The sequence below is a fragment of the Globicephala melas genome, chromosome 3 (genome assembly GCF_963455315.2).
Source record: "Globicephala melas chromosome 3, mGloMel1.2, whole genome shotgun sequence".
Lineage (NCBI taxonomy): Eukaryota > Metazoa > Chordata > Mammalia > Artiodactyla > Delphinidae > Globicephala > Globicephala melas.
The window spans coordinates 137,365,839-137,379,926 of NC_083316.1; the positions used below are offsets into that span (position 1 = coordinate 137,365,839).

Genomic DNA, 14,088 nt, shown 5'->3' on the forward strand with positions numbered 1-14,088 from the left:
ATACCGAAGACAGCAATATTTTCTTAGTAAGGATACACCTATTTTTCTCCTACCCACACACAGATAACTAAGTATATATTCAGAGTGAGTAAAGCTAAAAACTTCTAAGACTTGCAATTAAGAAATAACATCAACTAAAAACAGAAAACACCTCCTACAATTTGGGCTGTGTGTTTATTTCTTTGGGCCTCTAATCAAATCAGACTTTGACATATATAAAGACCATGGAGAGTGCCTAGCTACTCCATTATTTCCCAGACTGGTCTAGGAATTGAGACAAGTTCAAAAGCTAGTGACAAATAGGATTTTTCTGCCCTCACCTTAAAGAATGGTTTGTGTGAATAGGTGGGACCTGAAGAGTTGCATGTTTCGAAACCTTCCCAGGTGATGGTGATGAAGGTGTTCCTCAAAACAAATTTTGAGAGTTCTATCACACTCTTCTCACCTTGATAATCAGGGTAAGCCAAATCCAAGGTCAGAGAGCTACTGAAAGAAAGTGCAAGAGCTGGAATTCAGCTCCCCTGACTTGGACACCAAAGCTCCTCGATTAGACAGCCTGATTCTTTTCTGCAGAGGACAAACTGGTGTCTTCTAATCCACTGGTGTACACCATCAGGATCTAGCACATTGCCTTCAGGGTTATTAAAGCCAATCTGTAAACACATGCTCAGATTTGTCTCTTAAATGTATCAGGTACCGGGATTAGGACATAAGAAAATCGATGAGATCTCTGGCACATCAATCTCAACCTCAGTGCCATTCTGGTGTTTGTTTGTTTTTTTTAATTTTTATTGGAGTATAGTTGATATACAATGTTGTGTTAGTTTCAGGTGTACAGCAAAGTGAATCAGTTATACATATACATATATCCACTCTTTTTTTTTTTTAGATTCTTTTCTCATACAGGCCATTACAGAGTATTGAGTAGAGTTCCCTGTGCTGTACAGCAGGTTCTTATTAGTTATCTATTTTATATACAGTAATGTGTTATGGTGTGTTTTTTAAATGTCTCTTTTCTTTCCTGGATAAAAGCTTTTCTCTCCAGGAACCAGATGTCACATGGATAAAGGCTATGTCTAACCTCCAGGTTCTTGCTGCTGATGGAAAAACTCACAGATAATTTATTTTCAAGGTCAAATTGCTCACCTTACTGTCTGTTTTACCCTCCAGGAGAATATGTTGTTATGACCACTCATTTCCACCTGAAAAGAAAGATTGGCTATTTTGTTATTCAAACATACCTGCCATGCATAATGACGGTTATTCTCTCCCAAGTCTCGTTCTGGCTCAACAGAGAGTCTGTACCAGCAAGGACTGTCTTTGGTAAGTGCCAATCAAGATGCACATGCAAGGGTCTGGAGGGCAAGTTGTATCATATCTGTGACATTGCAGATAGAATGAAAAAAGTAATAATACGTTAAAATCTGAAGTTAATACAATAGGAATGTTCAAGGAATTACCATTCTCATTATGACATGATTGTAAAAAAATTCTTTTTTTAAAATAGCAAGCTGTTTTAGTGCATGTTAATTGATGGGATTAATGAACATGTGATTTGCTATTTTAGGAGAAAAATGGAATGAAGCAGGTATGAAATGCCTGTGATAGATTAAAATACACACATAGAAACATTAATACTTAAATCATACATTTAGAATCTAATGATTCTGAAACATTAATACTTAAATCATACATTTAGAATCATGTGTCAGTGTATTTTTTGAGAATCTGAGAAAATATAGTATCAGCAGAACTACTTCCTTACATATATGAAAGCAAGGGGTCCTTATGTAGAAAGAACTCATTGATGACCATGACACCAGTACAGGAATATCTCATTTTACCCAATGTGTGCACTTCTGAAGAGTTACAAATATTTTTTTCTATGAAAATATTTTAAATGCCTTAGATGCTTTAAGTCAGTCTAATGGAAAAATGTTTAAAGGGTAATAACGTTTTACTAATAGGAAAACTCACTCCCTAATTTATAATTTTAGAAGTTTGTATTTCATATAAAGAGGTATTTCCTGCCTGTGTCATAGTACACTGTCTTAAGTGTACTTTTCAGGCTGATGAAAACAAGATTTCATCACCAAAAACTTACTGATTCATTCATTCATTCACTCATTCAATAACTGACTTTTTCTTTGAAATCTACTATGAGGTTCTACTATGTTCTATGCATGGAATGTAGCTGTTACCTTAACATAAACCATTCTTTTCATGAATGTTAAATTCTGAGCTTAAAATTTAAATAACAATAAAATCATGCAGAATACTTATTGAATGCTTTTATATCAGGCTTTGTTCTATGAAACAACCCTATATTATCTTATTTAACACTAAAAGAATCCTCTGTAATATTATCCCTGTGGTATAGACAAGAAAGCTAAGGAGCGAGATATTAAGTAACTTGCCCAAGTTCAGAAGCTATGAGGTGAAGAAGTCTGGAGTAAGACCCAGACTCTTAGCTCTAGAGTCTGTGCACTTAATGATGATGAGGTACAACTACCCATGTACTTCCTGCTTCAATGACAAGGCATGGAACGGGGTTGTCATGGGCAACATAATTTATCTGGAAGTTATAACCACATATTTAATTGGTGAAAGGTACAATTATCAAGGCTCATTCCAAAAATATCAACTAGGCACATGCTATGTTTAAAATCCTTTACCACAAAACAGAAGCCTTCAGGTGCTTACATTCTAAACTGAGGATTATTCTTGTGCAGATACCCCTGTGGCATCAGTCATCTCAGGAAAAAAAGCAAGACTCTGTTACAAGGGCACAGAAAAACATCTTTTCTTCTGAACTTAGCAAGGTGCTTCTGGGTTGGAAACCACAAAATCTTTGCTGTGACATTAGCCTAAGAACAGCTAAATCAAGACCCAGAATGATTTCACCTGCAGAGCAAAAGAGTAGTTCATTTAAAACTCTTTTTTTCCCTTAACACAATTTGTAAATATTAACTAGTGTTTACACCACTTATTAGAACTGAAGATTGAATTCTTGTCAGATGCTCACTTCTATATGTGTATGTAGTTTGAGCCCTTTATTCATTTGAATTTTTTTTAAATGAGAACAAAAGACATGTACTTTATGTTTATTTTTGTAGAATGAGCCCAGCACTGTAGTGAAAATGATTTTTTAAAATGCTCACTTCCCCCGCCTTGGTCCCCAACAAATCCTACCCTTCCTTTTTGGAAATCCTCTAAAGCACTTTGGAATGTTTTATAAGTCAAAAACCTTGTTTTAACATTTTCAACAGTCTGCTATCTCAGCTGACTCATGCCCTTTTGGTAAACATAACTGCATATCTGTAAACTCAACCCTGGCAAGTGTTTCTGTGTATCAAGTTATATTTCTAATGTTTTAAGTTCAATAAAATCACAAATACAATTTTCTGAGACCTTCAGCCTTCTAACATTTATTTAGTACACGTCTCTATTCTTTCTAGTCTGTGCTCAGCACATTCCTCTGAGCTGTGGGGAATGCCTGAGAGGGTCATGGGTATTTAAAGAAAAAATACCAGAGGGAAAAAATAAAGCAAAAGTTGTACCTTATAACAGTTTAGTAAATGGCATCCAAAAGGCAACAAAGCTGGAGCCATTTCATGTCTTAAAACATCATCTTCTTAACCTTCCATGCTCTTTCTCATTTGGAGGCTGTGGTCATGTAAATTTGCTGCCAGACAGACCCAAGTTTTAGGTTCAATCTTCAGTCTTCTAAGTGTCAGTTGCCTATAAAATGAGAGTACAATTAAAATAAAATAGTGCCATTTAAAAGATTAAGTGAGAAAAATAAAATAAAATTTGTAAATTGTCGGGCTCAATACTTGAAACTTAATAGATACTCAGCATATTTTTGGTTTTTTCACTTTCCCTATAGCAGGAATTGTAAGACAACACACACACACACACACACACACACACACACACCTCTCTTTATGTTATTGTTAACTGTTTTTAATTTATGGATACATTTTTTTTAAGAACACCCATTCCCCAATTACTTTTAACAGTTCGTGGCCCACATAAGCCAAAATTCAAATAAAAAATGGAATTCACTTTAGCGGGGATTTATCCAAAAGGACTGAAGTTGATCATAATAAGTTATTAACTTTGGGGCTTCCCTGGTGGCACAGTGGTTAAGAATCCGCCTGCCAATGCAGGGGACACGCGTTTGAGCCCTGGTCCGGGAAGATCCCACATGCCACGGAGCAACTAAGCCCGTGTGCCACGACTACTGAGCCTGCGCTCTAGAGCCCGTAATCTGCAACAAGAGAAGCCACCGCAATGAGAAGCCCATGCACCGTAACGAAGAGTAGCCCCTGCTCACCGCAACTAGAGAAAGCCTGCACGCAGCAATGAAGACCCAACACAGCCAAACAATAAAAAAATGTTATTAACTTTGTCCTTAGTAAGTATCAGGCTAAGTGCTAAACACTTTATTACATTATTTTATTTAATACTCACAATAGCCCTCTGAGTTAGACTTAGTAAAATTAATTTATAAGGAAATAATTACAAAACATCCAGAAGCTCAGAACCGTGAGGCAATTTTCCCAACGTCACTCAGCAGTTACAGAGCTGGGATTTGAAACTGGGTTGCTCTGTTTTCCAAATACTGACATTTAATTACCTTGCTCTTTGCTCAAGTTAATATTGATATGTAAATCTGGGGGCTATTTTCCCACCAATATTCCTGAAACCATTTGTTGGTTACATAATATAGTTAATGCCCCAGAACTTTCTGCAACACCTCCAATGTTCATAGTAAGTCTATTTCCTACAACTGTGACCATGTATCAAAAATATGAGTTAATAAAAATCTCAGTGTTTCTTCTTAGTCCTATCACTTTGTAATAGAGTTAAAGATCATCTATCTTGAAAATCATGGAAACTAGGGAATACTGTATGGTTTAAAGCAGCTTAGAAAAATTAGCCACCGACCAGCTGTGTAACCCTGCTGATTCTCTAAAATTAATCAAAAGGGTGAATCATAGGTATGAGTTTTAGACACACGGGATGACAATATCTTCTGTGGCAATAATTTACTTATCTTTAAAATGCTTTCACATATTATTATATTTAATCCTTAAATAATCTTGTAAATGTGCAGAACTTTTCCTCTCTTAGAATTTCAACAATGATGTAAACAATCGAGAGAATGAAGTTTAAATCATCACTTTTAAAGTTATGGAGATTGAGGGCCCTAGAAGTTAACTCGCTTACTCAAGGCTATAGAGCTAAGTAGTGAGGAACTAGTTACTGGAAGAGGTTAAGATTTTTTCAACATCATGCAACCTAAGCCACCCCCACTGGGTTCCTGTGATTTTTTTCATACATTTTCAAATGGCTTAAAAGGGAACTTACAGTATTCTAACTAGTTTAGTGCATTACATATAGTAGGTTGATAATATTAATTTGTTAAATGAACATTAATGGATGTCATCATTCACATACCAACACTTATAATAATCTAAGTAAACTAAAAGCAACTGATGTGAAAATTGCTTTGAATGTAGGTGATTTTAATCAGTAGGGATAGATTCACAGAATAGGGAAGATAGGGCAGCATTAGCAGAGAGAGTAAGACTGTGGACATTTGAATCTGATGAATGGGTTCAAATTTGGTTTTGCTACTTCTGAGCTATGTGACCTCAAGCAAGTTACATGCAACTTATTTCAGGAACATCTTCAAAAGAGTATCTATTTGAAGAATCAGGAAAATATAGTATAAAAGCCAAAGAGTTAATAATGTAACAAGATATTATCCTAAAATAATTTAATTATCTATCAATGATGAATTATCAAAAAGTTATTGGTCTCTTGGATTGTATATTCAAAGTACACAGGTAGAATATTAAACAGAGCTGAGGATCCAGGACTACTTATGGATCAAGGACAGTGAAGATACCTGCTTTCTTTTTCCTACAGTTGGGGACAGTGAAGGAATATTATTTCCTTTCCTACCCAGGACACCATGTTCAAGACACCTATTTACAGGAGTTCACTATCTTATTAACAGCTTCTCAATAGCAGAGGAGTTTATCCCTCCAAGAGCTCTCCATCAATACTGCCATACCATGAACTGCAAACTACACTGGGGTTAAATTAAAACTCATCCATCCCAAACCAAAATGGGATGAACTTGAAGACACACTCTGTCTGTGTTTCCCTTTACATAAGTAGGCTGACCTCAGTGATGAAAGTTTGTAGTATGAACCTACAAATTCACTTTCTTTCTTTACAGGAGTAACAACTGTGCTCACCATGACAACTTTGAGTATCAGTGCCAGAAATTCCCTCCCTAAGGTGGCTTATGCAACTGCTATGGATTGGTTTATTGCAGTGTGCTATGCCTTTGTATTCTCAGCTCTAATTGAGTTTGCCACAGTAAACTATTTCACCAAAAGAGGTTATGCATGGGATGGCAAAAGTGTGGTTCCAGAAAAGGTAAATGCTTTAATATTTCCTGTGATATAGCACTATTATGTCTTTTTAAACATATAGGATGGAATGTTTGGACTTGGGGAAATGGATGAAGAATGCAGAGAAAGGGTAAAGAGGATTCTTTGTTTCTTATGTCACAAATGATTAAGTGCTATGAGAATTTTGTTATTGCTAAGCAAAGGTTGTTTCAGTGGATAGATGTTCAGAGTAGAATGAATGAGATAAAGGAGAAACACAAAGGTAAACATCTCTCCTCAAATATGCTTTCCTATGGTCCCCATTGACGTGAGAACTGTTTTAACAAACCTTACATTAGGAGCAATTATGCCATTATAATTTTTGTAACTTGAAAATTATAGTCTTCTGGTTGTTTTCCAAGCCTAATAACTTTGGTCAGAAATGTTATTACTTTAATGGCTCAATTGAATTGAGCTTGCAAAATGCATTATCTCTAATTTTCACTAAAGGGTAGGAAACACATTTTCTTTTTCCAAAATAGAGGTTTGCTTTAAGAATCATAACACACAGAATTCACAGAAAAATTCTTCACTGTAGAAAATTATCAAGTCAAGAATATCACTGTTCTTCTCAATTAGAACCTACTTTAGAGTGAATTTTAAAGCATAGTTGGGAGGGACTTCCCCCATGGTCCGGTGGTTAAGACTCTTCCTTGCAATTCATGTGGTGAGGGTTCCATCCCTGGTCAGGGAACTAAGGTCTTGCATGCTGCAGGATGCAGCCAAAATAAATAAGTAAATAAATAAAGCACAGTTGGGGAGGATATTTCTACTTCTGGGGTTTGAAGGAAAAATATGTCAAAATGCAAGGGAGCCTTGGGATGGTGGAAAGAAGGGCAAAGTCACAGACACAGAGATTCTAAGACATCTAGAAGTAATCTGGGAGGAATCACTCTACAGCAAATATAGAATTCTAGTGTCTTGAGTCAGTCCCTAAAAATACAGTTCTGTGGTCAAATACACTTGAATAATTCTGCATACTGTCACCAAGTCACAGTATAGTAAAAAGTCTGAGAGGGTGTATAGTAAAGAAATCCATTTAATGATGTTTTTCCCATAGCTCCACAAATATACTTGAAAAGAGGATCCTTTGTGTTGGAAACATCTACCACATTTAATAGAATCTAAAGCGTTACTGCTTATACGATGTACCACTAATACATGTATACATAAGAGAGAAAATATGCTGCCAAGCAAAAGCTCTTTGAGCTTTACCTTTCAGCCACAGGTGAATCAGTTGAACACCTCAATGATGTTGTACACAAGCAACAGCATAGAAGGTTCTGCATCAGATGCACTGTCACAACCAAAATGGGCCAGAACCAGTCCTCAAAATTCACCTTGCCTTGAAACATCCTTGCCCAGTATAAAAAAAATCTCTGAATTTTCAAATCAAGGACCTAGGCTCAGGTTCAGTAAAGAGGAGACAAGACAAAAGGGACTGCATTTACCAGTTGGAGAAAGGGGTGAGAGAGTGGAGACAGAGTTTGTGTCCAATACTTACCTTAGCCATTGATGGCCTCCGTTTGTCCTAGAACAAAAGGGCAGTCCCAAAGGAAAGAGCACCAAAACTGAAGATGAGTGATCATAAGACACTACCAATTGTAAGACATAGCCCAAAGTCATAGATGTGGACATTTTAAAAATGCACATCTTAGAATCACTGGCATATTCTATTAAAGTTCTTCAAAATTAATTACATGCAAACATCGGTGATATGCAACTGAAAAATGAAATGCAAGCACTGGGAAAAGTTGCTTTTCTATCTTAATCCTTTCTTTGCATGCTGCAAGAGGCCAATGTCTTTCTGATTGTAGCTCATCAGTATCAGTGGTTAATGACTTGTTAGATGAATTGAACTGGATCTGGAAAGCACAGAATTTGGGTTGAGGCATTGGTGAGCTCATAGTTGAGTTTATATTTCTCTCTTTCTGACCGTATGTTAGTCTTTCAAGTGCTGTGTCTCAAATAAAATATTTCAATCTCTATCAATCTACAGTCCGTGTTATTCAGTGTACACATATAGCTATAAGTATGGTCATATCTATATATTTTATGTATATATAGATAGATAGATACATATACATAATGCCTATATCTGTCATCCTAATGAGAAAGAGAATATTTTTTATAATTTATCTATGTCTCTGTAAAAATCTTCCCCAGGGCTTTGCCAGTTTGATTAGCTTATAATAAGGAGCATGATCACAGTGTGATTCAGGTCTCATTTTGACATTCAGAGAGAATAAATAACATATTTTTCCTGTGACCAGGTGAGTGTTTTCAGGAGAGGTAAAATTTCAATCTCTGACATGGTATAACTTCAAAAAAAAAAGAAAATCCACATAGGGCATCATGTTTTCAAGCAAGCATATAGTAGCCTTCTCAAGATCCATCCTCATATGTTTAATTGTTGAAAGAAATACCAACTTCTTTTTTTTTTTTTTTTGCGGTACGCGGGCCTCTCACTGTTGTGGCCTCTCCCGTTGCGGAGCACAGGCTCCGGACGTGCAGGCTCAGTGGCCATGGCTCATGGGCCCAGCCGCTCCGTGGCATGTGGGATCCTCCCGGACCGGGGCACGAACCCGCGTCCCCTGCATCGGCAGGCGGACTCCCAATCACTGCGCCACCAGGGAAGCCCCCAACTTCTTAATGAATATGGGGGAGCTCAATATTTTCAGAAATGAAAAAAACTATATTATTTCCTGAGAAACCAACCAGATATTTCTAAATATCCTTTTCAACATGATGCTGCAAAAAGAAAGAAAGAAATAAAAAAGTTGAGAAAATTTAGTATTAGGGTATTATGATAAATTGGCAGTAGGAGAGACGAAATCTACCAATAATACAAACTCTTCTCCAAGAATTCTTCCTGTGGCAGATTATTCATTTCAGTTTATCTAATAAGGTATCTGTCACTCAACAAATTTTGTTTAGATTAGAACCCATTGCCTCTCTTCAACATCAGAGTGCATATACATTTTATCTAAAGGACATACATGCTTTTCAATGTATCCTTTAATATTAGATCTGCTATTTTCTAAGCAGTGGACTCAATACAAGTTCAGTCTGGCTGTTTGTGTTGAAATAATTCATATCACTTTTTGACTTGTAGTCATTTGGACCACATTCAGAGAGAATCAATTTTACTCATTTTATTTTTGTACAAATAATTATAGAAATTTCTGTCACTCCTCCTAAAGCTTAAGCAAATCTGCCTTCACTATGAAATGGGTGTATACTTGGACTAAGTGGCCTTACTTTTAATGGTGTAATACTAGGAGAAAAAAAAATCTGGGCTTTTTTTCTGGTTTTAAGTCCCAGTGAATGTATGCTTAAGGACTTGGAGAGGAGAAAAGGTAGCAGATAGGTCATGGAGTTGGATAATAAAGAAATTAACCTGTTAAAATTGCACCTTGTGAGTGAGAAATAACAGCTCTTCTAGAAGTAATAGTTTATTCTGATTTGATATTAAAAATACAGATTGTCCAGAGTATATCGAGTCTGGTTGGTCAAGTTTAGCTGCTCATGAACATTCTCTGTGTAGTTTATTCACAATGTCAATAATCAGGCTTCACTCCCTAGGAGTTCTGATTCAAAATGCAAGATTGTGCCCAAGACATTTACACTTAAAAAAATTTTAACTGGTGATTTAGTGTGCACATAAAAACAAGGCTCACTCTTCTAGACTAGTGCTATCCAGCAGGAATATAAGTGAGCCATAAATGTGAGCCGTATATATAATTAACATATTTCTGGTAGCCTTATTTAAAAAGTACCAACCAGTGAAATTAAGTTTAATAACATACTTTAGCCAAATGTCAAAAATATCCTCTTTACGTATAAGTAATTCTAAACATTATTTAGGAGAAATATTGTACTTTTTTTTTTTTTTTTTTTGCGGTACACGGGCCTCTCACCGCGGCAGCCTCTCCCGCCGCGGAGCACAGGCTCCAGACGCGCAGGCCCAGCGGCCATGGCTCACGGGCCCAGCCGCTCCGCGGCATGTGGGATGCTCCCGGACCGGGGCACGAACCCATGTCCCCTGCATCGGCAGGCGGACTCCCAACAACTGCGCCACCAGGGAAGCCCTGTACTTTTTTTTATTTTTCATACTAAGCCTTCGAAATCCTATGTGTACTTTATACTTCCAGAACATCTCAAATTAGACTAGCCACATTACAAGTGCTCAATAGTCACAAGTTACTGATGGCAACTCTATCAGAGCACATAGCTCTAAACAATGATACACTTTATTTCTGAGAAACAGAAACTCTAAGAAATACCGCACTTGTCAATTACTGCACAGATAACGTTGATAAGCAGCCAACACTGAGCAAGAATTGAATTCAGGGTATCCTGACTACGTAGCCCTGCTTTGCCATTTGCCCATTGGAAACATGGAGAGAAGGAACAAATAATTAGTTCAGCAGTTTTTCACTGCAAAACAAACTACCCCAAAACTTAGTGACCTAAAACAACGACCAAGCATTTTGGGCTGGGAAAAACCTGATGGTATTTCTATTAGTCTGACCTAGGCTCATGCCCAAAAGTCCCTGATACGTGGTCATAGTTGGTCCTGCCCAAAACATCCATAAGATGTTTGGTCCACACCAAAGGACTTTGTTATTTCATCCTGTCCAAAACCATTTGGCATGGACCCGATATGCTCATGGACATTTTGGATAGGACCACATTTCAAGGACTTGGCGTAAACCAAATGTCTTACGGACCAACTCTCTTATGGACATTTTGGACAGGAACAAATGTCCTGCAAGGTCACTTGTCAATCTGCGTTTTTCATTTCTCCCCAAAATGCAGTTGTAAATTACGTTCCTTAGATTTTAAATAAAGCACATGTTTGAGTTCTAAAGGTCCCTTTGCTCAGCAACTTATAAACATGCTTCCCACAGTTTACTAAACAAAATACTTTTACTCTTTCCTTCTACAGCCAAAGAAAATGAAGGATCCTCTCATTAAGAAAAACAACACTTATGCTCCAACAGCAACAAGCTACACACCTAATTTGGCCAGGGGTGACCCCGGCTTAGCCACCATTGCTAAAAGTGCAACCATAGAACCAAAAGAAGTCAAGACGGAAACAAAACCACCAGAACCGAAGAAAACCTTTAACAGTGTAAGCAAAATTGACCGACTGTCAAGAATAGCCTTCCCGCTGTTATTCGGAATCTTTAACTTGGTCTATTGGGCTACATATTTAAACAGAGAGCCTCAGCTAAAAGCCCCTACCCCACATCAATAGGTCCTGTCATTCACATTCTGTTGTTCAGTCCTCTGCGCTGGGAATTGCTTTCTGTTCTCAACGCAGTAATTCCCATCTGCTTTATTGCCTCTATCTTAAAGAATTTGAAGATTTCCTTATTTCCATAATTCATATAAGAACAACAGACCCCTGTCTGGCAGTCCAGAGCAGAGCATACAGCTGAGACAGGATTCTGAAAGAGAGAGCAAGACAGAAAAATCACGACAGAAGGAGACAGAAGGGAAGAGAGAGGAAAGGTGGGGGAAGTAGGTCCAAAGACATGAGGAAAAGTAGAAGAAAAATCAAACTTAATTCTATAACTCTGGGTCATTTGTAGATATATATTTCCAAATATTCTAGAGAAAAAGATACTGTATATGTCAAAAATATTTTTATGTGAAGGTGTTTAAAAGAATAAATTATAAATGTTTAAAGAAGAAGCATTTTAAAAAATCTATGTCTTTATTGCACAAACTACAATGTGCTTCTTACATTTCTGTTTTGTTTTTTAAACCGATGTATAGCTTTAACATTCTGTTTCCAAAGCTAAAGATCCCCACTCTTTCTCCTTTTAAGAAATGCCTAATGCATTATTTTGTTGTTAAATGCTATTTTAAAATTTATGGAAACTGCATTGGCAAATGTGCAGTTCCTCACTGTAGAGCACATTTAATCCAATGGAGACAAATGCTTTAAATAGGCTGCTTTACTATCATCTGAGCTTTTACCACTAGACTCAATGAGGAGTCATTTTAACAGATACACACTCAATAAAACTAAAAAAAGAAATAATAAATTTAAATAGAACAATTTTAAAAGATTTATTTTCCATCCTGTCTATATCCAGATAGCACATGCATCCAATAATCACTGGATTTTCATTCTGAAGATGTTTTTAGAGGGGCAAAAATATTTTGCAAGCTCTAGAATTGTTGAATGTATTATTTTATATAACAGTACATTAAAAGCTTTAGATTGAAATTTATGACTAGTAAACAAATATAGAATATATAAATTATATATGTAAATATACGGCATGAGATTGTAAATTTTTTTACTTTTTTAAAGGTTGTGTTCTTAAAATACTGTGTAGGACTCACCGCTCTTAGCTGTTAGAATGTTGTTAAATGCTATGGAAATACTTTTAGAGCCTGCATTTAAGACCAGAACAGCCTGAAGGAATCAGATGGAAGTTCCAATATATGGGTATAAAATCTACTTATGGAGAGAAAGCTTGTAATTGTCCAGTGTACAGCAGTAAATCAGTTGCTATCTGCTCAAGTCATCCCACATTTCCCTATTTTAAGCTCTTGTAATATAGAAAGAAAATGGAAAAGCACTAGTGGGAGCTAGAAAATCAACTGTATATTATTGCTATCTTTGCTGATACCAACTATTTCAATAAGTGTTGTACCATATGTAGCATTAAATATAAAAATACATGAAAGAATGTACAGGAAATAGCTTTTATTGAGTAATATTACATTTCATTTATACTGTAGCAATATATTTGTAGGCATACTACGTAAGGGCTTTAATGACAAGAGGTCCATTAATACTCCCTATGAAAATTCTAGTCTGTTTCATTACTTCCCAGATGTTTTAGAAATAAATATTTATGCAGAAGGTATTTTTGAAGCCTCCTTTTGTCTGACAGAATTTCAGAGATATTTAAAATTAGTGTCCAGAATCCACAGGTTATGGTCTAACCACATTTAGAATACTATGACATAAACCTGTCATCATAATTACCAAATAAGACAGTTGGGATCCATACCCAAGTTTTGAGCAATGTTTGTCTCAAAAAGCTGCTATCCAATGATGCAGGAAAATACAGTTTGTGTTTTCCTAAACAAACTCTGGTTTTGTTTTTAAATGTGCTTTATTGTTTGATATGGTCCTGCCTAAATTCAATGAGCTAGCCCAATAAAGTGTGAACCAGGATATTTCATCCTTCGGTATCATGTGTAGATATCATGTATAGAAATAAAGTAAAATATGGCTCTAACTTCTGTGTTGCTGTTAATCTTGTTATTTTGGGGCGTTAATCTAATGTGTTTATTAAGAGCATTTTATCTTCCAGACTCCTCATAGCTAACATTTGGTCTGTATTTTGCTCATTAGATGTGAATATTTCTTATTAGTCTGCTTTCTGCTATGCAATGACTGCATTTCTATCATTTCTTAGTTTGTTAGTATATGTGGACAGTATTCTATTGTATAAATTGATTGCACAACTTATCAAAGACAAATGATTCTATGTAGCTTTTCTACAGTGCTTTGCTAAACCATGTAATACTAGTTAAGTCTTCCTTGAAAATAAAGATACACTCTTATAGAGGACAGTTCCTG

At 36.3% G+C, this 14,088-nt stretch overlaps 1 protein-coding gene across 3 annotated transcripts in view; it reads left to right on the forward strand.

Annotated features, from left to right (window-relative positions):
* GABRA1 (gamma-aminobutyric acid type A receptor subunit alpha1) overlaps positions 1 to 13,733 on the forward strand; it is a 59,790-nt gene extending 46,057 nt beyond the window's left edge. For all 3 annotated transcript variants that reach the window (XM_030841204.2, XM_030841205.2, XM_060296571.1), the window contains 3 exons: positions 1,171 to 1,323; positions 6,257 to 6,459; positions 11,425 to 13,733. In XM_030841204.2, the coding sequence (XP_030697064.2) occupies positions 1,171 to 1,323; positions 6,257 to 6,459; positions 11,425 to 11,736 (668 nt within the window). In that variant the 3' untranslated portion in view covers positions 11,737 to 13,733. The remainder of the gene's footprint in view (positions 1 to 1,170; positions 1,324 to 6,256; positions 6,460 to 11,424) is intronic.
* Positions 13,734 to 14,088: the final 355 nt, after the last annotated feature.